The sequence below is a fragment of the Lonchura striata genome, chromosome 5, assembly GCF_046129695.1.
Source record: "Lonchura striata isolate bLonStr1 chromosome 5, bLonStr1.mat, whole genome shotgun sequence".
NCBI classification, from domain to species: domain Eukaryota; kingdom Metazoa; phylum Chordata; class Aves; order Passeriformes; family Estrildidae; genus Lonchura; species Lonchura striata.
In genome coordinates, this window is record NC_134607.1 from 53,905,526 (window position 1) to 53,933,441 (window position 27,916).

Sequence of the window (27,916 nt, forward strand, 5' to 3'; positions counted from 1 at the left end):
ATGAAAGGAATGGAGTGTAAGATACAGAGTGGCATCAGATGAGAAGCAGTGCTGCAGCTCCAGCCCTGCAGGGCTGCAGGACAGATCCATGCAGGTCAGCACAGCACTTTTCCATCGCATTGGGAAGAGGAACAGGAAGGTACAATATAACTTCTAATGATGCTGGGGAGGGGAGGCACTGGCCTAAACTCCAGCAGCTGCTGAGCAGTGACATCCTGCAGAGTCTGAATGGAGGAGGATTCCCTTGGCCAGAGGATTCCCAGCTGCCTTCCCAGGTGTGGCAAGCAGCAAAAGGTCAGAGACAGGTCGATTGTGCAGTGCCTGCTACACAATACAGCCTTCAGGATTTTCACTTCAACTGCACCACTTAAATGCTCTGAGAGTGATGATACTTTTAAAAAACTAAACATGTTAAAAAGGATGATAACTCAATAATCCTTCTTTCAGGAGAAGGTGTTTAAGGGACAGGACAAAAGCTTTCACACAAGAAAGCCCAAGACCAGCTGGGAAAGGCAGTCCACAGACCAGGTGCTGACCATCATTCTTCTTCCCGCTATTACCCTTTTCTGCCCTCCAAGTCTTACCTGGCTTGTGTATCTCCCCTGCCCCCTGACATCAGAGCACCTTGCTGACACAGCTGCAGCTGGGGACAGAAGCACGAAGCTGATGACAGCTGGTCTTTGCAACCCTTCCATGCTGGCAGATGTGGTGACCATCCCATTTAGCAAAGCTGGCTCAGGCACAGAGAGTTACTTTGTACCATTCATACTGCAGGAGGCAGCAGAAATAGCTCCTGTACTTCTAAGAGCTACACTGTTTTCCTCAGAGAAGTTCAACAAATTTCCCCAAGAATTCAAAGCCCTGGTTTAGGAATGGTATTCCCTAATTTAGTTCTCCCACTGGAAACCATGCTCTGCTCTCCCACTGCCTCATCTCCCCTCCCCTGGGGCAGGATGGAGAGGAGAATTGGAGGCAGAAAAGGTAAAGATCGTGAGATAAGAACAAACTACTGGAAACAGCAATGAGATAAGAAAATTTTCAGTAACAGCAACAATACTGATGACAGAGGGTGGAAGGGAGGTAGATTTACACATGGGTGCTCACTACATGAAACCCGGCATGCTACATGACCCAAAAGGATCCCGAGCTCAGAAAATGAGGTGATGTAGAATCAGCCCAGCTCCCAGACATGGCCTCCCTCACTACTGCAAAAATTAACCCTTTCCTGGCTGGAACCAAGACAAACCTTCTACTTACACACTAGGGAAAATGAAAAATGCAGCCTCTGGAGACAAAAGTTGAGTCAACACCAGTGTCATTCTTTCATTATTCCTACAGTCTAACAGCAATATGCAATAACCTATTACAAGACACTACACAGTGCATTCTCACTGTCCCATATTTTTGTTGCAGTATTGTGAAAACAACATCAACCACAAACCAAATACAAACAAACAAAACCTAGATTTAAAAAGTCCTCCAGTTCCAGGAAAGTCATCATTATTGGATTATTGGGTAAAAAAATTTAGATAAATAACTGATCCTTCACAAATTTCTTTTACTGGACTGATAATGAACTAAAAAAATATATTCAACCTAGAATATTTTTGTTGTAGTTAAGTTAAAAAATTAGAGTAGGACTAAATATAGACTTACACTTACATAATATGAAGGCAATTCGTTATACTAATCTCTGCTATATTATATTAAAAAATCCAATTATTGCCTATTCCCATTATAGAAATACAAGAGGCACATTGTCAAGGGAAACAAATAGAAGTTTTCAGAGCTTTTTAAGTTTCATTTTATCCTTTTTATCTGCATCAAAATACCAATATTGTTAGTGATCAAAACTCCAACCCAGAGTAGCATACATTAACTTTCACAATGAAGCAGTAAGAGGTAGTAATCAGATAAGTATTAAAGGATTTATAAAAACTTTGTTTTAATTTTTATATTAAATGTCAGTTTTACTTTAAACAACCCAAACCTTGAAAAATATTTTTCAAAGTTTCTTGTGCTGAGATTATCTAATGTTTTGACTTTCTGGAAAAATACTGCAAAACAAACCTTACCAAGAAGGAGTCCTGGCAATGGTTCACATAATCATAGAATAGTTTGCATTGGAAAGGACCAATTATCTGGTTCCAATACCCCTGCCATGGGCAGGCACACGTTCCACTAGTACATGCTGCTCAAAGCCCCATCCACAGCCTGGCCTTGAACACTTTCAGGAATGAGGCATCCACTTCTCTGGACAACTTGTTCCAGTGCCTCACCACCTCCAAAGTAAAGGATTTCTTCCTAATATCTAAACCTACTCTTTTCAGTTTAAAATTGTTGCTCTTTGTCCTGACACTCTCTGGACACAGGAAAAAGTCCCTCTCTGTTTTAGAGCCTCCTTCAGATACTAGAAAAATAGTATCTCTGAAGCCTCCCTTGCCCTGCTAGCCATGCTGCAACCCAGGATGTGGTTGGGCTTATGGGCTGTGAATGTACCTTCATCCACGAGAACTCCACTGTCCTTCTCTGCAGGGCTGGTCTCAGTGACTTCTTTTCCCAGTCTGTATTCACATTTGGGATTTTCCCTACCCAGATGCAGCACCTTGCACTGGGACTTGCTGACCTACATAATGTCCCCATGGGCCCACTCCTGGATGCCATTCTTCTGTTGTGCCAGCTGCAGAACTCAGCTTTCTGTCATCAACCCTGCTGAGGCTGCACTCACTCTCAGTGTCTGTCATCAATGAAGGTACTAAAGAGCATCAGTCCCAAGAGTGAGCTCTAAGGGACCCCACTCATCACCATCCACTACCTGGACATAGAGCCATGGACTACAACTCTGGCTGTGTCCATCCATCAGATCCATGTCTCTTCAATCTGGAGATCAGCCATGTCATGTGGGACCATATCAAAGGCCTTACAGAAGTCTGCATTATGACATTTGTTGGTGTTCCCTGGTTGACTGTTGCTGTCACTCCACCATAGAAGGCCATATTGCTCAGGCACAATTTGCCCATAGTAAAGCCATGATGGCTACCTTGACTGCCCTCCTTGTCTTTTACTTGCCTCAGCACATCTTCTAGAAGGATCTGCTCCATGATCATCCCAGAGAGAGGTGAGGCACACTGGTCTGTAATTTCATGGTTCATCCTTTCTTCCCTTTTTAAAAATGGGAGCAATGTTTCCCTTTTTCCAGTCACTGAGGGCATCACCTGATTGCCATAACTTCCAAACACAACAACATCTGCCAGTTCCCTGAGGACCCTGAGATGCACATCAGATCCCACAGACTTGTGGCTATTCAGCTTCATCATCCCACACCTGATCTTGGCTTATAGTAGAAGGGACTTCCCACATTGCCCAGAGAAGCAGCACTTCAGAGAAGGGGAAAACCAGGAAAACTGTCTGCAATTAAATCCCAATATTGAGCCTGTAACTGCTGCTATGCTAAATATCACTGCACTGGTAACACAAATTCAGGGTGCAGCCCTGTCATGAATGGCAACCCTGCATATTCTTTTTATGATTCCCAGTGGGAAAAAGTCCTTAGACCTGCTGGTCCTTAGACCCAGCAGTAAAACAAGCTGATCCACAAAGCGGTAATTATGCAGAATATATTCTATGCTATTCAGGCACATACAACCATGTTTTTGGCAAAATATGAAAAGCATGTACAAAGGATAAATTATTGAAAGCTAACAGCATCGCGAGTATGCAGATTTTATTTGGAGTCCTCACTTTGTGCTTCATCTTCTCCAGTGAACTTATTTCTTGCCAAGTCCCTGCATCCCACCATTACCCGCTCCCTAGATGGCCCAAGATCTTCCAGCTGTTTTCTTTGTCTGGTTTCGAGTTCTTCCAATCGCTTGCCAAGCAGGGCAAGCTCTCTTTGATGCTGCTCCTCCTTGAAATTTAAAGGAAAAAAAAGTGTCTCTATTACATTTTACACACTTACAAGGGACCAAAATGACCAATACATTCATTTATTTACAGTTTTTATTTTCCTTGAAGAAAAGTCCAAAACATCTTTATTTGTTAAATTTTACTCATCAATGTTTCATGGGTATTGTTCTGTCATTTTTGATGAACTGCATCAGGAAGAAATACATTTGCAGATATTCCTCCTCTCAGATAAAGGTGCACACAAACCTGAAGTCTCAGTAACCATGAATCTGTAGAGTCAACCTGGCCAACCTCAGCCAGAGATATTTTCACCCTCAGCAGCTCAGCCTAAGATGCTTTTAACCACACAAGAAATCAAGAGCAGCAATACTGCTTTTTAATAATGAAACCATGGTGTGAGAACAACACTACCATTTTTTGCTCAGAAGGAGCCATTTAAAGTCTCTGAGGGGAATGACAAAGAATGGAGAACTGGCTTAAAACTACCCAGTTGTTAAATTCTGTAACATATCCTTTTTCTTTCAAGAACTCCTTCCTATTGGAAGGAAGGGAACATCTCTAGGTAACTCAAAATTTCTGACTTGTGTTCAAAGATTAAATATGCCTTCCTTAAGACTAAGGTCAGTAAAAAAATCTTTCAATACCTTCTTTTGCTGTATTATTTTCACAACTTGTAATATTCCCCACCTGAAGAAAGGAGAAGGACGCTGCAGGCCCAGGAGGCAAGGCGGACGATGGCGTTACACTGACTGGATTGAGTGATGGTATGTCAGGATTCAGGATTATACTCCGGAATTCATTGTGCCGACGTTGCAAGTCCTTTAGCCTCTTCTGTAGACGAGCATATTCTTCAGAGGAAACATTCTGTCTAGGAAATAACAGATTTCTTATTGCTCAAGATCTCTGTTGTCCCAACAGAGCAGCACAGCTCTCCATGAGTGCTCTGCTGTTCAACACCCCCACTTTCTAGCTATCCTTACACACAGAAGAACTGGAAGGTAGATCTGTGTACATTCTTTTGCCTACATATCTGTCTAAATGTCCCTCTACATATTTAGCTATCTGCTCTATTATAGATTAGAGTTTACATATAATAAGCTTTTAATACCATTCACAGTAGTGAGTCAGACAAGCCACATTAAACTAATTGAATAAAAAAATTATTCAAATCAAGCCTTCCATAGGGACTCAATGAAGAAAGAAAAAACAGGACTTCATCTGTCAAAGAAGATGCCATATCTGTTTCTCTTGCAATTCTGAAGTCTTGTTCACTTACTTCTTTTAAAGGGATTCCTGCAACTGTGTCTATCAGGTATTTTTTCTCTTTTTCTTCTTGAAGAGACAGCCCTGCAGCTGTCTCATAAGCTCTCAGCTGCCCATCCTGAACAGAATCTATTCAAAGAATTCTAGTGCTGTAAAGGCCATTAGACTCTGGTTACTATTCTAAGTAACATGTATCTTCAAAAATACTTCATATTTCTAAGTCATACCTTGAGCATATGTAATTTTTCAAGCTAAGAAAAAGCGAAGTTTATTACCTATTTAACACCTGATTTTCTTTTTCTAGTTCTTCCATCTTGGCTTCCAAAAGTTCTATTTTCTCATGCATCCTCCTTTGTTTATTGTCATTGAGAGTCTTTCTCTGTCAAAGAGATGTTTCAAACAGCTAAGTAATACCTTAATAGATTAGATCCTGTAAAAATGAAATCTAAACTGTATGTGGTTTCAAGCTGTGACACTTCATAGGATTTTCCTTCCTTAAGAAGAGATGTGTTGTTTGAAGGTGCTTAGATTGCCATGATGGGAAGCAGAAGAGATGGAAATCCATAGTTGAGAATGAAAGAGGCACAGCTGCCAGTCACTTTGATCAGTGACCAGCTGTACTAACAAATATTACCAGTATCTGAGAATCACAATAGTCATCCTTTGAATGACCACATATAAATGAATAAAAGCATAATCAAAAAAATATGCTTCCTTTGTTTTTTGTTTGTTTGTTTTGTTTTGTTTTGTGGGTTTTTTGTTGTTGTTTTTGTTTGTTTGTTTTTTCTCATATTGATCTTAACTTTTCATTACTTTAAAAGATACTGGTAGGTTCATAACCCATGTTCAATTAATAACACTGCTAATTAATCTTGAGGTTTAACAAACACCCTGCCTTTCCTTCCAAACTATTTCATAAAAAGTAAGCTTAGGAGAAGAAATAAAGTTTTAATATTCCATCAAGGAAAAGTAGAACATCATTTGTCTGGTATCTAGTATCATCTTTCCTCATCAAGGGGTTTACCTCTTAACGATCAATGCACATGTCTGTGCAAAGAAAGTCTTAAAAAAATCTTTGATGGCATAATAACAAAGCTGTTGGTTGTAATATCTTTTGTGTGTCATTCAAACTATTTCTATGCTAATCTTGAAGAACACAATATATTTATTTATTATATACAGTAGACTGCAAATAAACTCTCAACATTGAAACTATTCTAGCTGGCCAACATAAAGTTGAACTTTACACAGGCTAGATAATTTAAAAAGGAAGAGACAACATGCCTTTTTCTGAGCAACAGCAGCTCGACAGAGCTTGTTCTTCATTTGCTTGTATTTCTCTTCATACTCTGTGATGCGCTGAGTAAGCATATGCTTCTCCTGCAGCCATTCCATACGTTGGTATTCTGAAGTCCTTTGGAAAAATCAGGTTACAAAATTAAGAGGATATACAAAGCAGTATGTTCCATTAATACCTTAAGGCTCTTAAAACGGATTCATCTTTTCACAGCTCCTACTTTTATATACATCAAGGATCTGACGTAAATTTGATTATATTAACAATCTAATTGTGATTACAACATTTGAACCTGTGCATTATTCTAGGATTTCTTCAACCACCAAATTTTGAAAACTGATTCTAAGAAGCTAATTGTTGGTGCCTTGTTGGATTGGCAAGCTGCCAAACCACCCAGAGAAAATTCCTCAATTCAGGTCAAACCATCACAGTGGAACACAACAACAGATGCCTATTCCAAACATCAGTTGTCAGAAGAGTTGACAACTACCTTCTCTGTTTAGGAGAGCAGGGTGCTGCCCTATGGGGTCTACTAAGTCTTTGTAACAGACTTGCTTAGGATGTGCACCCAACCAGAACAAACACCAGCTCAACAGGAAGCTCCTGCTAATATAGTTTCTAGACAACATTCCAGATGAACACACACCAAAGGCATATGTTATCCGTTTAGAATTTTGCATGGTTACAGCACACTAAAATTAGGCTGTGTTCTCTAGCAGCGTAAGGAAGGGAGCTGTTTCTCCATGCTGCCTTGTTTGTTTGGGCTACCTGCACTGTGAGTCAAAGCAGACAAGAACTAATGGCCTATTTATTTACATTACTTTTAAAAATTAAAATCAAATTGTGAGATTCTATGTAGCAGATTTTAAGAAGACCAAGGTTTGATATTAGTGTATCCACCACTACGCCAGTCCTGGGCAGATGCAGTTTCCCTACAGGGACTCTGAATGCATCTCCATAAACTTCTCACCAAACCTCCTATCCCTTCCTCACAGCAGAAGTATTGGGCATCATCCACTCTCACTTCGGGAAACAGAGTCCTGGCCTCTTTGTCATCTGTCATGACTCTTCTAGTTGACACAGCATGGCTTGTACCTCACTCTTGACTGTAAATAACTACTAGTACCCAGGAACCAAAGCACTTTGGATGAGCACTGCTTAGCAGTAAAAGGATTTCAGCTGAAGCAATGGTGAAAAATGCTTGAGTTGGGTGTGATGGTTTCTTGAGGTGTTTTGGGTTTTTTTGTTGTTGTTGTTTGTTGGTTTAAGTGCCACCAACATTGTTCCCAAAATGCTAAACAAGTCACTGTTTGAGCTTATCTCTGATCTGCATCAGTCTCATAGTTTGCCTTTAGCTTTTTTCCCCTTTCACATTTTCAAGCTTTTCACATTTCCAAGCTTTAAGATTGACACAGCCAGACATGCAGCTGATTTGCCTACTTATGCTCAATGCTAAACTGGCACTACTTACTGGAAACAGCAATGAGATAAGAAAATTATCAGTAACTTTATTTATCTCATATCTTTTATCTTGTTTTCTCATCTTTTGGTCCCTAGCTCACTTCCTCTTGCTTTGGTGCAATTTAACTCTTTGGTGTTCAAGCTCATAAGAATTTACTGAACTGAGGAAGGATGTTCTGTCACTCACAGATTCATAAAAACAATGGAAACATGACCCAAGGCTCCCAGGGTAGGAATGGCACAGACCTGCAGGACTCAACATGCAGGCTACAAAGCTGCTTCATTTCTGCAGTACCAGCCTTAGTGCATCTCTCAGTACCTACATACTTGTACAATGATCTCTAAGGACTGACAAGTTCCTTCCACTGTCTTCCCAGGAAAAACCTAGTCCTGACTGTTTTGTGATCCATAAATATGTAAATGAAAATGACAGTCTCATTCATGTAACAGCAACGGTCTCATAAATATGTAAGCACACCTCCCTAAAGCAAACATCCAAAGTATTTAATGTGCTAGTGACATACTCTGCAGTCCAAATCCAATAATATCTTCAAATGCTAAATTAAAAGCACTACTTAAACTAATGACAACATAGCAATTGCAGTACCAATTAGTAGCAAGAGAGATGTTAAAACAAAAAGAAGTTACATTATACCCTTTGGAAGCTTTATATTTAATCTGGGATACTGACTTTTTAAAGCACCCACCACACAATAATCCAGTACTAGTTAGACAAATATTTGGTTACTAAACTAGGAAGTTCTGTAAAGCCATTTCAGACTGACAAATTAATCTTTAAATTCCAGAAAAGTGTTTATTTCTATATGGAACCTGAATAAAATTTGGCTTCCTTCATCATTTATTGTCATTCTTTGATGGTATGCGATCAAGCTTTTCCAAAAAGGAAAACGATGAATTTTAATTTTGATGAGAGGAATTGAAGATATTCTATAAGCTTTTACTTCCTCATATCAGCTAAAAGTAGCTAGTGGGAAAGGGAAAGAAATATTCACACATACTGACTGGGACCGTGGAGCCTTATCATGCATAATACAATGCTTGAATGCTCTCTTCACACATACAGCTTAAACACTCTTAAAAGAACTGTCTGAATTGTCTGATCCTTTTATACCTATAGAAGTTTGACACTCACTACTTTAGTGAGTTTCAGGATTCAGTAAATAATAAGTAGAATTTCATTTTATGCAAGCAGGGTATCTCACTAATCAATAATTAATTTTAACAGATACAAATGGAAACAAACTCCTGTTTTTAAAGCTGACATGAGGAAAGCTTTTATACATACTATGCCACAGAATGTACAGCCATTTTTTACAACTGTCCAATATTTCCTGTTCATTTTAACTTTTGGACTTTATTCAGAATCTACAATCCCCAATGAAGTAATCCACATGAAAAGAACAAAGGCAGCATGAAAAGTAAAGCCAAAAGAAAAAAATTACTTCTCTGTTTCCAGTTGAGCTTTCTCTGCCTGAGCCCTTGCATGTTGACATTCTTGTTTCAATCTCTCTATTATTTCCTTCAACTTCTGATTAGATTCCAGCAAATCCTTTTCTGATTGAGAAAGTGAGGCAAGCTGGAGTTGGATATCATTTATTTGCTACAAAAACAAAAAATATTTTTTCAGTTTCAGAAGGTATGCAAATAACCAACAATTGATTTTGAGATACTGAGATAATGCAAAATGGAGACACCAACTAGCTTTTGCTTTTCATTAGTCTGTTTTACTTGTTTGTTTTCTCTTTACTCAACAGTTTCTTCAGAAATTTTACAGTAAATCACTATGTGACAAAGGGTTTCTATTGTAATTAAAATAAGAAAGATAGGCAGGACTCTTCTGCCACTGAAGTGTCCTCCAGAACTTCAGAAATACAACACTTTCAGCCCCAGGGCCGAACAGAACTCGAGGACCATGAGTTCTGTAGGAGCAGAGCTGTGGAGGTATCCAGGCTCTTCTGTCTCATAACACATAGCCAACAGTGACTGTACTGATGAGTTCACAAAAGAAGTGAAAAGTCCGACCTCTGCAGCCAGCATATACAAATGGTCATTTCCATTTCCTTTTCCTCCCTCCACATGGACACTTAGATCCCTCAATTTCTGATTTCATGAGGAAAGAAATAATTGTCTCGAACTTCAAGCGCACACAGCTTGCAGAGTACTTTAATGCACAGATATTGTTATTACCTACTAAATGCCATCACAGGCAAGCAGGAGTTAAAAAAAATAGGTTTGATTTTCAACACTGCCATCAATTGACTCTGCAATAGAAATATACCTCTTTACACTAGTTTGTTCATTTATGAAACATCTGTTAAACACTTGAAAAACCTCAGATGAGAGATGCAGTGTAAATGCAAAGCATTACCTAGAAACAATTTATAAGTCTCCATGGCAACTGAATCTCCAGTTAAATAGTGCATAACCATATTCAATATACCAGTCCATAAACATTCAGCTTTGAAATCCCTGTTACCCACAAAACACATGAAGCAAAAAACTGTAATCCATTTATAGAGGTCCAAGAAAGCACAATTGATTTCTGAACACTTCTCCTTTAAATATCTGAAGTACACATTTCATCCTTCAAGGGGAAAAAAAAAAAGCCTTAAAATTCAATCTAATCTTCAAATACAGGACATGGTAACTACAGGAAAGAATGTATTTCTCTATAAAGCAATGCAATAAAACCATACCTGTTTCAGATTAGCATTTTCACATTTCTTTTCTTCCAGCTCTTCTGTCTGCATAGCCTGCTGTTGAATCTTTAATCTAAAATTGTGTAAGACATCCTTATTTTTATCTAATCAAAATAAAGATGCTATAAATTAGGACAAATCAGCCTGACAAATAAACAGCATTATTTGAAAGGCTGATACATATTTAACTAAAAAAGTATTAAAATATATATTTCTATTAATTCTTAGAACTCACATAGGAATAAGACTTTTGAAGTGTGATTCATTTTATCACGCTGACCTTTAACTATAGTAAGCCAAGTAAACTCCCAACCATAACAACCGATTCAGAGATACCATTTTAGGATCTCAGCTTACCAATTCCTGCTATGGTGCCATTGTGGAATGAGAAATGGCTTACTCTAACACTGGGGCTATGCCAGCAGCCAGCACTTAACTAGTTCTAACAAACATGTATTGCCAAATTATTACTTCAAAATGGCCGTTGAAAATAACACTTAAAGGTTTGGATGAAAAGTATTATCTTTTCAAACAGTTAATTTTTAATTCTGCACCCTTTTTTACATAATGCAAAAGATAATTTTGTTTAATCTACACTAATGAACACTTCATAATGAAGATTGCTGTATCTATGAATAGAAAGTTTTTATACTGTCTACTGTAAAGACATTAAGGAGGGAAAATAAGAAATTTGTGCTAATATTAGAAAAGTCATGCTACCGCAAACGTTGAAGTTCCTTTTTGCTAGATTCTTCTGCCATCTGCACAGCACGTAGTTTCTCTTCATACTGATCCTTTTCAGATTGTCTCCAAGAATCTTGCTCCAGTTTCATCTTCTCTAGATCAGCTAATCTGTTCTCGAGTTCTAACCTAAAACATTATTCAACATGCACACAAGAATCACTGCAAAATGCCAGAAGTGTTAAGAGTGATATTTTTAAAAGTCTCACAAAACAGTCCTCTTTTAGAAACCAAGGAGGAAATCAGTAGACATACTTTTCATTCTGTAAGGCTGCAATATTGTCAAAAACTTCCTCTTTGGCAGCTTGCACTTTACGAATTAGCTCCCGATCCTTTTCTACTAAAAGCACTTTATGACGTTCAACAGCTGCAGTAAGAATTTCCTTGTCAGACAGCAATCCTGCATTATACATTAAAAAAAGTTAAACATGTCATTATTGATAAGAATCTGCTAGGATTCTATATTCAAATAACTATAAATTCACAAAAGGGAACTAAAAATCTCAATTCAAATGATAGAATGAATGGGGGAAGGCGGAAAAAAACAAAACACAAGAAAACAAGAAGAGACCTTTCTTAGTATAAGTTATATTTCCAAAACTTTTGAAAAGTAACCATTACACTGGAATAACAGTCTACAAGAGTTTCTTACTTTAATAAATGGAAGTAATTAAACAGTTGATATTATTACAGATTTAAACTCCAGAGCCCATTGTGAGATGCTCTGCCCAGTGGGGAGGAGCTAAGCATTCCCACCTAGATATATTCTGGGATTTTTAGACAGAGAAGCAGCCTTTCTACAGGTTCCCAAGAGGACACAGCTGGGGTTTTTCCACTAGACCAACTACACCTTCTCTAGAGGACCACTGCACAAACAAAAAACACATCTGCCACTCCAGGAGGACTTCAGCCACTCCAATTTGGACTGCTATTGACACGCTGGCCAAAGGGGTGTCACGTTGTATTCTGACTTTGTCAGTGGTTTTCCTTTTGTATTTATTGCATGTATTTTGTTTCTTTTCCCTTTTCCCAGTAAATTGTATTTCTGACTTGGAGTCTCTTCACTAGTTTTGCTTTCAAACCAGAGCAGTGTTCCACAACACCTATGCAAAGGTCAAGCAAGAAAATTTTCATTGGAAAAGTTTACAGTAAACAGAAACTGGTTGTCAGTGAAACCAATAACTGGGCTACAACAAATCTCACATTTTAATCTACCTATATTACCAAACGAGGCATTTCTAAAACTATGACTTTATAGGCAGGGACAAATTATACAAACTAAAATCTTGGAACTGACACCCATATTCACTGGCAAATAAGCCAACATGCTCTAACAGTGACTCCTGGTTATTTAGCTAATTCAGCAATGCAAATGGAATTCCACAGTAAGTTCAGGTTAACTTAAATCTTGTCTGTATTCAGTTTCATATTTCATAGGATCCGACATTTCTAGTTTGCAATACACTGTAAGTATATTGTTAATACAGAAAACACCACTTTTTTGTTGCTCTTAGCAGACTTAATATTAAAGCAAGTGAACAGAAATAATTATTTCAGGAAGACAAAGGTAATATTTTGGGCCTATGGCCAAATAGTGGGGACAGTTCTCTTTAAAACTGTAATTGTGTATTTGTGTGATTTATACAAAACTAGGACTAGAACATTTTGGCCTTTTCACTCTAGAAAGCTATTTCAAGTTGTCTACATACTCAGTTGCATCAGGTATCTTAGAGCAATGCCTGTTTCCTTCAAAGAATGAGCTAGGTACTGTATTTTGTTTCATGTGGCAGCCTTACGGAATTGGTATCAATTCCACAGACACAGAATCAAAAAAACCCAACCATTGAAGCTGTGTGGCACAATACGGTTTCACCCAACCATTGAAGCTCTGTGGCACAATACAGTTTCAAGCAGAGTATGAAAGACTTGAGAATTTAGCAATAATAGAAAAAAATAACTATATGAAGTACATAATTTGAAACAGATTATGCTCAAATTGTGTCATAAATGCATTTATCTACATCAATGATAAACTGCTCTTAGTTGTTCTTTGCCTAGTAGAGCAAGTGAAACAACACAATTATTTCAAATACCAAATGAATTGTCAGATCTATGACCTAGACCAGAAGTAGAAGCTGAAGACTGCTGGGGAGTGGTCAGAGAAAAAAATTGTTGTATTATTCTAACTGAAGTAAACAGATTAAATAATTACAAAATAATTTCATACTTTACCATCCATTTCACTTTGAATCTTGTTTCTTTCTCTTTCTACTTCACTTTTTGTTCTTGCTGCCTCCAGTTTGACATTTGTTACTTCCAACTTATGCGAATGTTTAAGTTCTTTTACCTATGAATTAGAAAAAACGATAATTAAGTATAGTAAATTTTTATATATTTACTTCACTTCTGACTAAAGATACCTCAGAATCAAGCTAAAATAAAATTAAATTTAATCTCCACAAGTAAATCAAAACAGTGATATCCAAAATCAGTATATTAACTCCTTCCCCGAGTAATAGTCCCCCCGGCCTCCTGGAATGCTACATTACTTTCTCAAAATCCAGGTCTTCATAGTTTTAAAGTGCATTTTAAATCAAATACTGCTCTACAGACACATCAAATGGCCTCATAAAAGTAGGGGCTTTAAGAACATCAAATCAAGGAAAATTACTGCTTGCATGGAAACTTTCTATAGTTTAGGCATTTGAACGCAGTAATTACACGGTCAATGAGAATTAAATATCTGGAGGAAAGCACTTATAATGAAAATCCATTCATAATGACAAATGCAATTACAACCTGCTAGCATATACAAGTGGCAAAAGGTTAAGAATGACACAGTAGCTTATTAAGTAACTACACGGAAGATTTAGTTGCTTATATATCAAGTTGATAACATTTCAGGGCAACTTGAAAAGATTTAAGGTGGCTTTTTTAAGGCAGAAAATCCAGAAGACAAACATGCACCTGTGCTTAGGAATAGGTCTGAGTGGGGGCAGTAGCAGGTGGAGATTAGTGTAGTAAAGCTTCTATTTTCCTCCTTTTGAGAAATATCACTGTAACATTTTATTTTGTCCTGCTTGTGGAGGGGATCAGAGAAGACAAATTGATACAAAAAATAAAGACTGTACCAATCTTTGATATATTGTGTTAAACAATTGAAACATGTTTACCAGAATTTTTTCCCTCCTATTTAGCATTCATGGGGGCCAAGTATGGTGTATTACCTAAAGAGGCTTTAAATAGTGATATAGCTATACCTTATTCCTGTGGAAAATAAGATTTTTTTTTTTTTAATGAATGACCAAAATTAAATACTTAGCACTCATAAATATGCACTGTAAAAAGATCTGAAAAGAAAAAAAAAGGAAAAGTGTACAAACATAGAACAAAATCTCTAAGATCTGGTGCCAACCCAACAAAGTTAACCAAATATATATTAAGACAATGGTCAACTTAAAATGCTGTGATACAATTCTGTACCGAAATGTTTATGTACAAGCCATACTGGCATTTGCCCAAGAAAAAGGCTTTGCAAACTTGATTACCCTGCTTTTAATATAACCTAAATCCCCACAAGTAACTCCAATGCAGCTTGCTTCCTGTAGCTAACACAGCCCATTCACAGGATAGTTTTTAAGACCTCTAGAAGCCATGACTCCATTACAAAAAAAACCAAACAAGACCAACAAAAAACAAACAAACAAACAAAAAAAAAACCAAAGCAAAAAACCAAACAAACAAGAACAAAAAAAGAAAAAAATTAAAATATTAGTTTAAAGCTCTAAAGGTTAATTGTTTTCATGAACATTAAAACCATGAATATAAAGATACTTCACAAGCCTTGTTCTGTTCAGGAAAAAGATTTAGAAGATGGAATAATAAACATAACCTCACTCTTCAGAGATACTTTTATGTATGACATTTCTCTTGTAAAGTCACATATTCTTTGTCTTTCAACTGGAACTGAGGGAAAACTTCCATACCTATTTCAAGTCACAGCAGAAGACATTGTTACTTTATTCTTAGTCCAAAATATATTCAGGAAAACATAACAGGATGTGAAAACCATTTAAGATACCATAAAAGTACTTACTTGTGCAGTTAAGGAATTGACTTCTCGTTCACATTTGTGAAGTTTGCTAGTTAAGAGAATGCTTTGCTCATGACTTGTCTGCAGTTCCTTCTCAATGCGATCAACCTGCAGTTCAGCAGACTTCTTTTCTGCCTTGAAGGAAGTTTTAAGATTTTTGGAGCTGGGTTGCCTCTTGTTACATATTTGAAATATTTGATTGATCTGGGCTTTCATATGTTACCATCTTGTTAATAATAATAACAACACAATAACATATAATATGATATATAAATTTCATCTTTGCTCAACCATATATTCCAATACAAGTGTCTTGAATTTTACTGAAAAGTCACAACTATTTTTACTAACAGGATATTACTACACACTACTATTACTTTTTATTACTGCTACAACAACAACTACTAGTAGTAATATTACTATTACTACTACTATTTTTACTACACAGAATCACTCCCATTTTCAATCCTCCTTGATAAGGAGTGGTGGAATCTGACTTGGTTAGGAGGCTGCAGGTGTGCTTACCAGTAAATTACTGGTAAACAATGTAACTACATATGATGTTATATGCTGGCCTATGCATTCATACTGACAGAAGAATTAACATCCTGGAAAGGAAAAAAAATGCAATTACTGCATTACAGACTCCGATCTTTACAAGACAAGACCCTGATCTTTACTGAATATCAAATCTAATACATGATTTCACCTTCCTTTTTCTAAACACTTCTGTTTTCAGCAAGGCTCTCTTTAAAGCTGTCTAAGAAGATTACAGCACTTTTTAAGTTGAGATCAGAGCATTTTGTAATTGAAGTATACAGCACTGATAATAGTGAAAAAGAAAATGAACCATCTATCTGCATGCTGCAACTGTGTGAAGAATCTAGATGAAAAGGCTTACTACCTAGAGAGATAGCAAGGACTGACAGAAGGTCTGAGGATGACAGATGAGGAATACAGTGGAAAAGTGCAACAGCCCAAAAAATACCAAGGAGAGCAACAGGGAGAGCAACAGCTGAGTACTAAACAGCTGCAGTAATGTGTTGGATAAAGAAGACGCATTGGTAAACAAAAAAGATGACAGATGAGGAAAGGATTAAAGAGAGGAGCATCATGTGACATTTCTGAAAAGAATAAAGAATTTACAGCAGCAGATTATTAACATATTGGTTTCTAAGTCCAGCTAAGTGGCAAGTGCTGACATGATCTTCTTACTGACTACAAATACAGATGTGACTCTTGTTTAGAAAGGAGATCATTCAGCAGTATCTTTCAGGTGAGAGACTGCCCAAAGTTGAACTGGCAGTGTATGACTCCCAGTCAACTACAGTTTGATTTTAAATCTGAAATGTAGAAATTCAAATTGTGGAGTCAATGTCAAAATTATCAGTGATTTCAGTGACAGTTCTGTCAGGCCAAGTGTTATTCTTACTACACTCTACAGGGAAGGAAAATAATAAAATAAAAATCTTACCTCTAGAGATCGCATCATGGTCTGCATCTCAGACAACTGTCGTGCTTGTACTCTTTGAACATTTTCTGCTTGCACAACACAGTTGTGTCTTTCTGCTCTTAGTTCTTCTACTTCTGCTTCTAAGGCTTTTAGTTTCTGACACAGTTGTGCCTTTTCTCTAGAAAGTGCCTCCACACGTTTACTGTCCCTTGTGGGATCAATGCTAAGCAGCTGATTGTGGAGTTCTTCCTTATCTTTATCCAGTCTTGCAATCTGATAGTTGTTAATCAGGAAAATAAAAAGTTCTTACATTGGTTAGGTGTCAGGCAGCAACAATTACAGTAGTTAACAATTCAGAAAAGAGCAGCAGTGGACATTTAAACATTAATTTGTTTAGAGTAGGAAATTCAAAGCAAGACCACCTGAATGCCTGTAATTAGTGTGGACTTTTTGAGAACACTACAGAGTGCAACAGTGACTGATGTCCTTATTTGCAAGCTGGATGATGTCATGGAGTCACTTTCAGCAAGCTTGAGTGTGACACCAAACTGGGGGAAATGGTCTATCTGTTGGAAGGCAGAACTGCTACCCAGAAGAATCTGGACAAGCTGAAGGAATAGACAGAACTAGATCCTCTTCAACAAGAAGAGCTAGACATGCATCTGAGATGGAGTAATCCAATGCAACAGTACAGGCCCATAGCAATTGTCTAGGAAGCATCTCCATGGAAAAGGATCTGGGGTTCTAGTGGACAACAAGCTAAACATTAGTCAGCAGAGCATCCAATCCAATCCTGGCAGATTGGCAGAAGGAAAACTAGCAGATCCAGGGAAGTGATCCTTTATCCCCTTTCCAGTACTGGTAAAGCTGTATCTGGAATTTCTGTCAGGTCCAGATGGTCTCTAAAATGTTCAGAGGGTTGGGGAATATGATATATAAGGACAAGCTCAGAGAAGTAAGCCTCAGTTCAGAGAAGAGGATGCACAGTGATGGGATGAGAGGCAACAGGCACAATTTGGAACATGTGAAGTTCCAATTACATATTATGAAAAAACTTTACCATGAAGATTGTTAAATGCTAAAAGAGTCTGCCCAGAGAAATTATGGAATCCCCATCCTTGCAGATGTTCAAGACTTGGCTGGACATGGACCTGAGCAACCTGATCTCATTACACTCCAATATTTTAAACAATATTTTGGACTATAAAGAGTCTCTTCCAACTTATCTTATGATTCCACTATCTTATAATTACAACCGAACTCAAATGTGCTAATAACTCCAGAAAGCCAACATGACTGACAATAAACCTGACAGACAATAAACCAAAAAAGAAACAAACAAAAACCCAAACCAAAACACAATAACAATAATGAAAACCCCAGCTCTCCCTTATAAAGTAGTACAAAAGGGACAAGCCAATCTGGAGACTGTAACTAACAAACACATAAATTCATAGATTGTTACATTTCAAAATAAGTTACATGGACTGAATATAACAGCGGGAGCAAAAGAGCGTGAAAGAAAGGCATGCAAGAATTCTCTCCATATTTGGAGACTAGTCAAAAACTCTGATCTGCAGCAGTCCTTTTAAAAGTTTCACCAACAATCTGATTTCTGGAGCAAAAACCTTCCAAATGCCTTTTTTATGAGGAGACTCAATTGCATGATATGCCCAAGCCAGCATTTAAGAATTAGGATGTTTTTATAGCCTCCTTATGCAAAATGACATGGAATGTTAAAAAGCCTTTGAGAGAAACCAGATCACACTGTGCCCTGGGCTCAAGGTAGTTGTATTATGTGTAAGTGTGCTAATTAGCTGCAGGACTAGCAAAACTCAACAAGCCCATGAGAGAGGCAAGCTGTAAAGCAGCATGTGGGTTTAGCTCCAGGAAGGACAACTGTTCTGTTTTTAATGCACTACATTTGCAAACTTGGATTGATTTTGTAAGTGATGATTGCTTTGATTTGTGTCTGATGTTTGGAGTAATACATTCAAATCTGGCATCTTAGAATATATGCTTCCAGACAAATATTTAAATGGTATGCAAATGCATCTGCAACTCATTTACAATGATGTATATATTTAAAACATAAATCGGCTGGCAATTTATTTAGCTACATACACTTTCAAAAGTCCAAAGAAATGAACGAATGGCTTCTTCAGGAGCTAATACAAATGAAATAAAGTCACCAAAGTTTTCAGTGCCTTTTTGATTATCACTATCTTGTTTCAAACTAAGATCATGACAAGTACATTGCTAAATGTGCCCTTTTCTGCTATTAACAATATCTCTTCCTCAAGAAGTTGCCACGTAAGTAATTTAAAGACTAAACTTATATTGGTTACTCAGATAATTTATTAATTTCAGATTAGCATCATGTCACAAATCACAAATGTGATTAAAAACATCATTAAGCTAACATACTGGCAGTCATTTACCAGAAAGCAAGTTATTCTTACTTTTAATAGCAGAAATAATATTGCAACCCATCACTGAACAAATCTACAGAGCAGCCTTAGGCTAAGTCACAGAAGTGCTTTGAGAATTAAGAGTAAAGAAACAAACATGAAATGGAGTCAAACTGACAACCCTTCAAGTCCCAACAGTTCCACAGTGTTCAAGAAGCTTTGTCAGAGATACTGTCTAAGCTACTATTATATTCTACGTACCTCAGCCTCATATTTTATTTTCTTCTCTTCTAAAATATGTGCATGTTCTTCCTTTTGATGCTCAAATTCCGATTTCAGAAAAGTATGGTCATAACGAAGTTTGTTATATAGTGTTCTATATTTTTCTACTTCCTAAGTTAGACCAAAAAAAAAAAGTTTTCAAATGTATTTCCTTTAAAGGTCCATGCAATGTTCCTATTGTTTCACAAGTTATCTTTGATGAACTGAATGCCACCTCCTCCCTCTTCCATGATTTCAATCTTCCCTGCCTGGGACAACAGTACTAGAGAATTAATGCCATACTTTGTTCCCCTTTCAGTTTTAATTTCCTAAGGTTTTAGGAAGAACTATAAAGCAGTGATCATTACCCTAAATAAAAAAAAAAAAATTCAATTACTTACATTTTCTAGCTTCTGATAACGTTCTCTCATAGGAGACTCCAATTCCTCATATATTTTTGCTTTTAACCGTTCTAATTTTTGAGGAGTTAGCACCTTAAAACAGAAAAGTACCACAAGTGATTAGTCATAATCAGTTATTTACACCGTGATAGGTCACATAGCCAGGAAAAAAGTATTTAAAATATGATTTTTGGAATTGTACTTAATTCTCTATGTTTTTCAAAAGAAATTTCAGTAGTAGCTACAGAAGCTAAAAAGTATTAGAGAACTAAAAATATTCTGAGAAGATAGCAGAAGCATTTGGAATGTCAGCATTTAGCAAGAGAAGCAACACAAATTGCAGGCTGAATTGCAAAGAGATTTAACTCCTTTATGGAGGATGGGGGAAGAAAAAGCAGTCTCACATAAAAGATAATAAATTAGTGTCTAACAGTAAGTGAACCAACCCAAAAAGATCTAAATGAGCAACACAAAACAATTATTGCAAAACATATTAGTGTGTGTTCTCCAATGGATACATGGGTACTGGTTTGAATGAAAAACACTATCAGGAAAGATTCCTTGCCTTAAACTCCATTCTGAATGGTATTTTGTTAAAATTACTTAGTTCACCAAGAAACAGAGTTTAAAACAAAAAAATTCATCCACAATTGTGACAGACTTATTTATTCTACTTTTCTTTCACTTATCTGTACTCTGAAGTCCCTGGAAACTAGTTCCAGATATGGTGCTGAGGTGCATTTCCTCCTTTCGGAGTCTGGGATCCTTTGGTTAGAAATTATATTTGTTTCCTAATAACATGTCTTGCATTACTTTAAGGAAACAATCAGTTGCATAGAGTGCCACCCAAGTTGCCTTAAATGTTGAGGAGGTTTTTTATTGATTTTGGTTTGGGATTTTTTAAGAAAAAGAAAGAAGAAACTGGTCATCATGAAGAGAAACAAGTATCTATTTTTCTAGTCACTTATCCTAATAGGTTTAGGCACCTAAGTTACCCTCCAAGACAGATGATTCTCCCCTTAACAGCAGAGCAAGCACAGACAGAGATGGAGAGTCTTATACAGCATCTAACAACAGGATTTGGATGAGTCAGCTAAACAAGCAAACAGTAATTTCAACCCATAGTCACTCTAGAGAAGAGCCACTACTTGGACTGGGTGAATTTGAAGACATCTGAAATACATCCAAGCTGGGTATATGCATGCTGCATTAACAGAAAAACATGCATGGCCCTACTACACGATAAAAATACATACCAAGTCCTTCCAGTAAATTATCTCACCTGCTGCTTCACTTGTTCCAGCTCTTGTGTTTTAGCCAGCAACTGCTCTTGAAAGTCAGCAAGAAGCTGCTGAAATTTGTCATGTACAGCCTGTTTTTCAACTAACAACCGTTTTAGTTCATCTTGTGATTTGGTATAATCCTCTTGTAATCTGAAAGATAAAATATATATTTACTTTATATTCACCTTTTAAAATTAGACCTTAAAGCTCAAAAGACTCACACACAAAAGCAAACATACAGACACCAAATAAGAACTAAGCTATTAATACCCTCTTTCTGTAATATACTGAAAAGTTATCCCATACTTATAAACATAAAAAGTGCTGCAGAAGCATCATCTGCAATGTCTTAAAGTACTTTGAATTCTTTTCTAATATGAACGACATTCAAATCTGTCATTACACACAGAAATAGCTGACACACATCTCACACATACAAATAAATCCCTTCCAACATCCAGCTTTACCTTTTAATAACTCAAAGAGAAAAATTTGTTTAAATTGATGTACCTTAGATGTTCTGCCCTTAGAGTTTGATAATTTGCTTTGTGGTGCTCACTTCGCATTTTTTCATCCATCAAAAGTTTTAGTATTTCTTGTGAATTAGCTGCTTCACCACTTTCACCCACAAGAGGAAGGAGGTTGCCCAAATCATCCATTGTATGAGGACTGTTCATGATGAGTATGGAGAAGACAAGATTAATGTATAACTAATCTTCAAGACCACGCACTCGTTCCACTGACATCTCAGAAGATCAAGACACCTGAACAAATATAAGGACGTGTAATTAGCATTCAAGTACATTCACAGCTCAAAGGTTTCACACACTGCTTTTGCTTTAAGTACAGAAGAATCCTGGTTCTGCTGTAACACAGATTAGAAACCCTTACTGAAAGTGCAACTCTTCTCTGCTCATGCAGCCTGCCCTGAGAAGTAATAGCTCTTCCAGGGGCATAGAATACACTTAAACATGAAGGTCATTTGAGTCAATACAAAATAAGAACAAGCACTACTATCTGAATGATTACATGATGTGTTATTTTTACTTACACTATACACTGAGACTCCAACTATGATGCCCTAATCATGCCTTTTTAATAAAAGTTCAAGCAGAGGTCACAGACAGCAGACACACAGCTTTTCTTACTACTTTTTAATAAAGTCTGTTTCACTGTCCTAACATGCTGTATTAATCAACACGCCAGTATTTCAGCTGGAAGAAAAGCAGATAATTCTCCATTGAACTCCTATCAATTCCCTCTGGAGAAGAGTTAAGATATTAGGAACAGGCTAGAAGACATCTGTCCACAGTTCAGTTCTGAAATATGTCACTTCCTTATTTTCAAAGCTTATCTTGTGGTTTCTTGTGACCTTTCCTGAAAGACTTTTCCAAAATGTGATAATATCAGATGGGTGAGAGGAAAGCTGCAAATCAAGAGTTCATGCGAAATAAGGAAGTATTCCAATATGCCTCATTTGTGATATTTGATATTTGAAGCAATAGGTATTAATCTGATCATTATTGACACTTCTACAGGATCTGGGGGAGGGAGGACTGTAACTGAATTTTAGGGAAGTTACAAAGTTTTAAAAACAACTACTCTGCCATTTTAGCTTTTTGCATAGCTGGACTGATGTCTAAGAAGTGCATATCTGCTGTGTGCAAAGTGTACCTCTGTACAAAGTAAAACTCAAACAGAAACAGTGATAAATCTCTACCATCACTACAAATACCTCACCTACTTTACATGCACAGTTGCATGCATATTTTCTACCACTGCACTCTTTCACGGATGTATCTTAAACACTTACAATTTGATTTTATAAACTCCTGAACTATAAGGAAGATGAAAATCTGTCTTCAATACTGGAAAAAAAAAACACCCATTCCACTAAGACATGATAATGTCAAGAAAAGGTAAATGTAAGACTTTTTTTCCCATTTTTCCTTCCTCCATTCCTAAAATAAGAAAAGGTCAGAGAAAAATCTACCACTTATAACATCAGTCTAAGCAAAGCAACAACAGCAAGCTGGTATTCTGCTTTACCCAAAATTGCTGAAAGAATGAAGAAGAAGAAATCAGAATAAAGAACATTCACCTCTGTGACTGTCCTAAATGCACAGTCAATTTCAAACATTAATGACACATTTTGAAGACCCTTCTAATCAATACAATCTCTTTTTCATCCCTGAATTTTGTTGGCTGATGAGAAACAAAGGACAACAGCAATTTTCAAACTCAATATAAAGACATTTTCAATTGTTAAACCAACAGCTGGATGAGGAAAACAGGTCAGTGATGCTAAAGACAATAAATCATGTGAGAAGAGAGAAAGCTCTGGTACACAGAGAAAATTCAAGGCAGCATGTCCCAAAGAATTTCTAAGCATATCAACAGGGTTAACAGGATCACTATTAAAAACAAACAAAAAGCACACACAAACAATAAGAACAAACCAAAACAACAAACCAAACCAAAAAAAAAAAACCCAACAATCACACAATAGCACTTTGCTTTCATATGCTACAGATACTAAATGTAACTATCAAACTGTAAGCCAAAGCTCAGAATTAAGAACACAGCATTTAAAGCTGGGTCTGAATCCTGCTGCTTACTTGAGTAAGAAGTGGCACAATGGAGATAAAGTCAAAGACACCGAGAAAACTGTATTTTCTGAGACAACGTCAGCCAAGATAAGCTGTAACACAGCCTTTTGTACTCTCTATTCCAAGCTGCTGCAGGTGAGAAGTATATTCTCTCTGCAGCTTTCGTTACTATCAAAAAGTGCACAAATTACAAAGCAAGACACACACCTGGCCATGTATTCATATGCATGAAGTTTTCATGAAAAAGATAAAAGGAGACGAGAGAGGGAGATAATTGCAGCTGACAAAACAATGCTCCAGACTGCAAAAACAAACCTGTTGTATTTAAGGAAACAAAACTCTTTTGGCTTGCAGGGACATCTAGCGGCAAAAGTAACGATCTGCATTCCTGGTGACAACCGTGAAACAGACACCAGGGATTTCACTACCTCATGAGAGCTCTTTCCTCGAAAACACAAAGAGCAATTTGCAGCATTTAATCTATTCACATGCAAAAACTTTTTTTCTTGTTTTGGAGTTCTTTTTCAGAAGTTATCACAAAACAATTTCTGGCAGCACACTGCCAATAGTCAACAACATTTAGGGATACAGATACTTCAAGTGTATTACCAACCAGAATCTCTTCTGTGCTAACAGCTAACAGTAGTTGCTCACATTCAGTGAACAGCCCTTAAATAATCTTCAAAATTACACATAGACCACACGCATAATTTTTGAGAAATACTTTAAAAAAATACTGGGTTCTTCCTGCCTTGGAGATGTGTGCAAGGAGTGGAGAAACATAAAACATACTTTAAAGAAAGTAAACCTGCCATATCTAAACTTAATTCTGCACCTACTTATATGCCAAATTTTATCAAGCAACCAAACTGCAAACTTGTATCAGTCACCCCAAATTCATACTATGAAACCTTAACATAATTTTCCACAGATAAAAGTGGCATTGGTGCAGAGTCCTGAAACCTAGGAAATGCACACTCTATAGGTAAAATGGTAATACTTACTGTAGTACAGCTAAGTGAAGTAAATCAGTTACATTTCCAAGAATCACCTTTGTTTTGCCTTTCTTCTCCAATTTTTTCTCCTCTTCAAGAGAGAAACACTGCTGAATGACCTACAATACATCTCTCTTCTTTATAGCTGCACATCATGAAAGGGCTTTTCTTTTGCAAGATTTTTCAGTTATATTATTTTAACTTTTTCTTTGCTACAAGCTCTTCAAAGTGAAAATACTTGCATTTAGAGAAAAATATTATATATCAATATGATTTTATTATTTCTTTGAATTTTTATGGCATTTTGTTTACAACAGCAAGGCTTCCTTCTTATTCACCTGGCATAACCAAATGACATGACTGCACCATGTATTGGTAATTCCCCTGAGTACCATAGATAACTCACTCATGGCTCTCTTTTCCATGCCACACTTACAACACTTACATTTATCGTGTTCAAATGCAGTTTTAAACAGCTAGATGATACAATTAATATAATTTTTCAATGAACTAAAAACTTGATAGTATTTAGCCTTGTGCCAGGTTTTGCTCAAGCAGTAAAATTTTCAGTAAAACCTGTGAAAGTCAAAGAGCTTCTTCACACAATTCATGGTCTAATTCCTCTGCCTGCTTCTGTCATAACTCCAGACCTCTTTATTTGCTCTTTCTTTTTTTCTCATCCAATTAGCCAAGATCTTCTGAAACAATGAACTATTTGCCTGAAAGAGTGAAAAACTCAATGAAAGCACAGCCTCATTAAAGCAACTCTTCAAGCACCACCCCTTCTCATCCCTGCCCCAGACTCTACAGTAAGATCAGATAATGATCTAATGCAAAAGTGTAATCCAACACAAGAGTTCACTGTCACCAGGAAGGGGAGGGTTCCACTCCTCGTTTCTTTCTCTCCATTCCTGTGCCCTTCATGGACTGTTTTAACTCAAGAAGCCAACACACTCAAACAAGCAGAAGACACTCAATAGTTTTTCTGTGAGGTCAGTGAGTCACACGAGCTCATGGAAAAATCCAGCAAGCGACATCATCAGTGAAAGTGGGCAGCTGGTACGGACGAGGGGAAAGGAACAAAGAGCCAAGTAAACAGACAGGAGGAGGAGCAAGCCTTTCTCCTTTCAGGAGCAGAGAGCTGGCACAGCACAGAGCTCAGATGTTCACAAAATCACAGCCCTGGACTAGATACCCAGATTTTACACAGTCACAATTCAGTGAAATCTTAAAGAACTATGCAACACACTCATAAAGATCAGACTTCCCACGAACATCAAGTGGGTAACAAAAAGAACCCAAACTGCCTTCTATATAATTTGAGAAATGTGACAGCACACTGCATTTTACTTTAACAGTCCAGATTCTATTGATCTGTCATCAGCAAATTGCAACAGTCAAAGCAATCACCTCAAAAAAAATCTAGGGAGGCAAAAACAAAGAGAAACAGGAAATCCTTTGTTATAGAGAGTTCCATAACCTAGACACTGCTCAGATGTTACTGCAGAGAATCCACTGAAAATAAACACTAAAGGCTTTTGTGCACCTAAGTGCAGACATACTGGAGAATATCTGTATGACAGCTGCATTACAGAAGACATCAATCATCAATCTCATGCAAGCTACTATCACTCCCTCCTCAACACCGTTCAAGGTCAAAGTTTCAACAATTATTGCAGTGTCCATCCCTACACATGGGACAAACCTTTCAGTTCCTGTCTTATACTACAGATCCAGTTACTTATTAGGTGAAAAACAACAAACAAGGTTCTCTTTTAACTCAGGGCTACACCACCAAATCAAACTGACAGTAGTTACTGATCAAATTGAATTTTGAATGGGAGCTACACCTGGTAAATTGAGCTGTACTTCAGAGCAGCCAGTCTCCACACACCATGTATGTTTTCCACTGTTTTTTCATGGTAAGAGACCTTCAAACACACATTAACTTTCATTCACTAATATGTCATTCGAAGTTCTACTCCGGCATACAAATGGCTGCTTTTTGCAAACACAGCTATAGTCCACAAACAACTCTCCTGAAAAAACACTTCCCTTTCATGTTGACTCAAAAACCAAGATGTTCAGGGAGAGCATAGGTTTCACACTGGCATACATATCCCACACCTCCTGTGGGCAGAAACATGATTTCATATACACTCTACAGCACGTGGATGAAGATTGCCTGCGAGGCCAAGTGAGCCACTTAAGTCACTGTGATATTTTTAATGTTTTTTGGGGGTTTTTTGTTTGTTTGGTTTTTTTTTTTTTGGGGGGGGGGTTGTTTTGTTTTGGTGGTTTGTTTTTTTTTTTGGTTGGTTTTTTGTTGTTTGGTTGTTGTTTTTTTTTACTTACAGACGTAGGAGCTTGGTCAGGGGAATAACACTAACATGGCTGACACACTCCAGAAGCACAGAAGAATAATTTTCCTCACAGCGAAGGCGGCTGAGGATTGCTAGTGGAACACACAGCAGACAAGCGTACACACTGGAAAGCCTGCAGCGAGCGGGCTGCTCCTGCCCCGACCTGTGCCAGGCGATGGCGGCAGGCCGCAGAGGCCGAGCAGGCCGCTGGAGGAGCGGGAGCCGCGGGCCCAGAGCAGCGCTGCGCCCTCCGGGCCGCGCCGGTGCGAGGCCAGGGAGCCTCCCCGCCCGTCCGCCGGGAGCTGCGGCCGCAGCACGCAGCAGGGCCGCGGCCAGCCCGGCTCCCCCTCACAGCCCGGCCCCCATCACAGCCCGGCTCCCCCTCACAGCCCGGCTCCCCTCACAGCCCGGCTCCCCTCACAGCCCGGCTCCCCCTCACAGCCCGGCTCCCCCTCACAGCCCGGCTCCCCTCACAGCCCGGCTCCCCCTCACAGCCCGGCCCCCTCACAGCGGAGCCCCCACGGCCCGGCCAGGCGCGGCTCCGCCGCCCCAGCCATTTAAAAATGGCGCCCCTCACCTCCCGCCGGCCCGCCGCCCGCCGGGGCCGCGGCGCGCGGGGCACGCTGGGAGCGCGGCCGGCGCCGGCGGGGCCGCATGGC

At 38.1% G+C, this 27,916-nt stretch overlaps 1 protein-coding gene across 5 annotated transcripts; it reads right to left on the reverse strand.

Annotated features, from left to right (window-relative positions):
- Window positions 1-1,298: 1,298 nt before the first annotated feature.
- Window positions 1,299-27,874, reverse strand: CEP83 (centrosomal protein 83). 5 transcript variants are annotated; one of them, XM_077783559.1, is made up of 17 exons: window positions 27,835-27,874; window positions 27,250-27,349; window positions 21,801-22,054; window positions 21,290-21,440; window positions 20,008-20,100; window positions 19,607-19,738; window positions 16,956-17,207; window positions 15,485-15,616; window positions 13,621-13,735; window positions 11,644-11,788; window positions 11,368-11,517; window positions 10,645-10,720; window positions 9,391-9,548; window positions 6,454-6,583; window positions 5,445-5,548; window positions 4,594-4,774; window positions 1,299-3,907 (listed from the first exon to the last, which is right to left on the reverse strand). In XM_077783559.1, the coding sequence occupies exons 3-17, from the start codon at window positions 21,965-21,967 to the stop codon at window positions 3,725-3,727; spliced, it is 2,169 nt and encodes a 722-aa protein (XP_077639685.1). In that variant the 5' UTR covers window positions 21,968-22,054; window positions 27,250-27,349; window positions 27,835-27,874; the 3' UTR covers window positions 1,299-3,724. The 5 variants fall into 5 exon arrangements, with proteins under 5 accessions (XP_077639685.1, XP_021383660.1, XP_077639686.1 ...); XM_021527985.2 differs by lacking the exon at window positions 27,250-27,349; XM_077783560.1 differs by lacking the exon at window positions 27,835-27,874 and having other exon boundaries at window positions 27,250-27,539.
- Window positions 27,875-27,916: the final 42 nt, after the last annotated feature.

What these genes read in the sequence shown, in the direction of transcription:
- CEP83 (XM_021527985.2), bottom strand. Translation starts at nt 21,967, where the DNA reads ATGAACAGTCCTCATACAATGGATGATTTGGGCAACCTCCTTCCTCTT. An exon ending in GTTATCAGAAGCTAGAAAAT is followed by an intron (nt 19,739 to 20,007) that starts GTAAGTAATTGA and finishes GGTCTAACTTAG; the next exon opens with GAAGTAGAAAAATATAGAAC. An exon ending in GCTCAACTGGAAACAGAGAA is followed by an intron (nt 6,584 to 9,390) that starts GTAATTTTTTTC and finishes ATTTTTCCAAAG; the next exon opens with GACTTCAGAATACCAACGTA.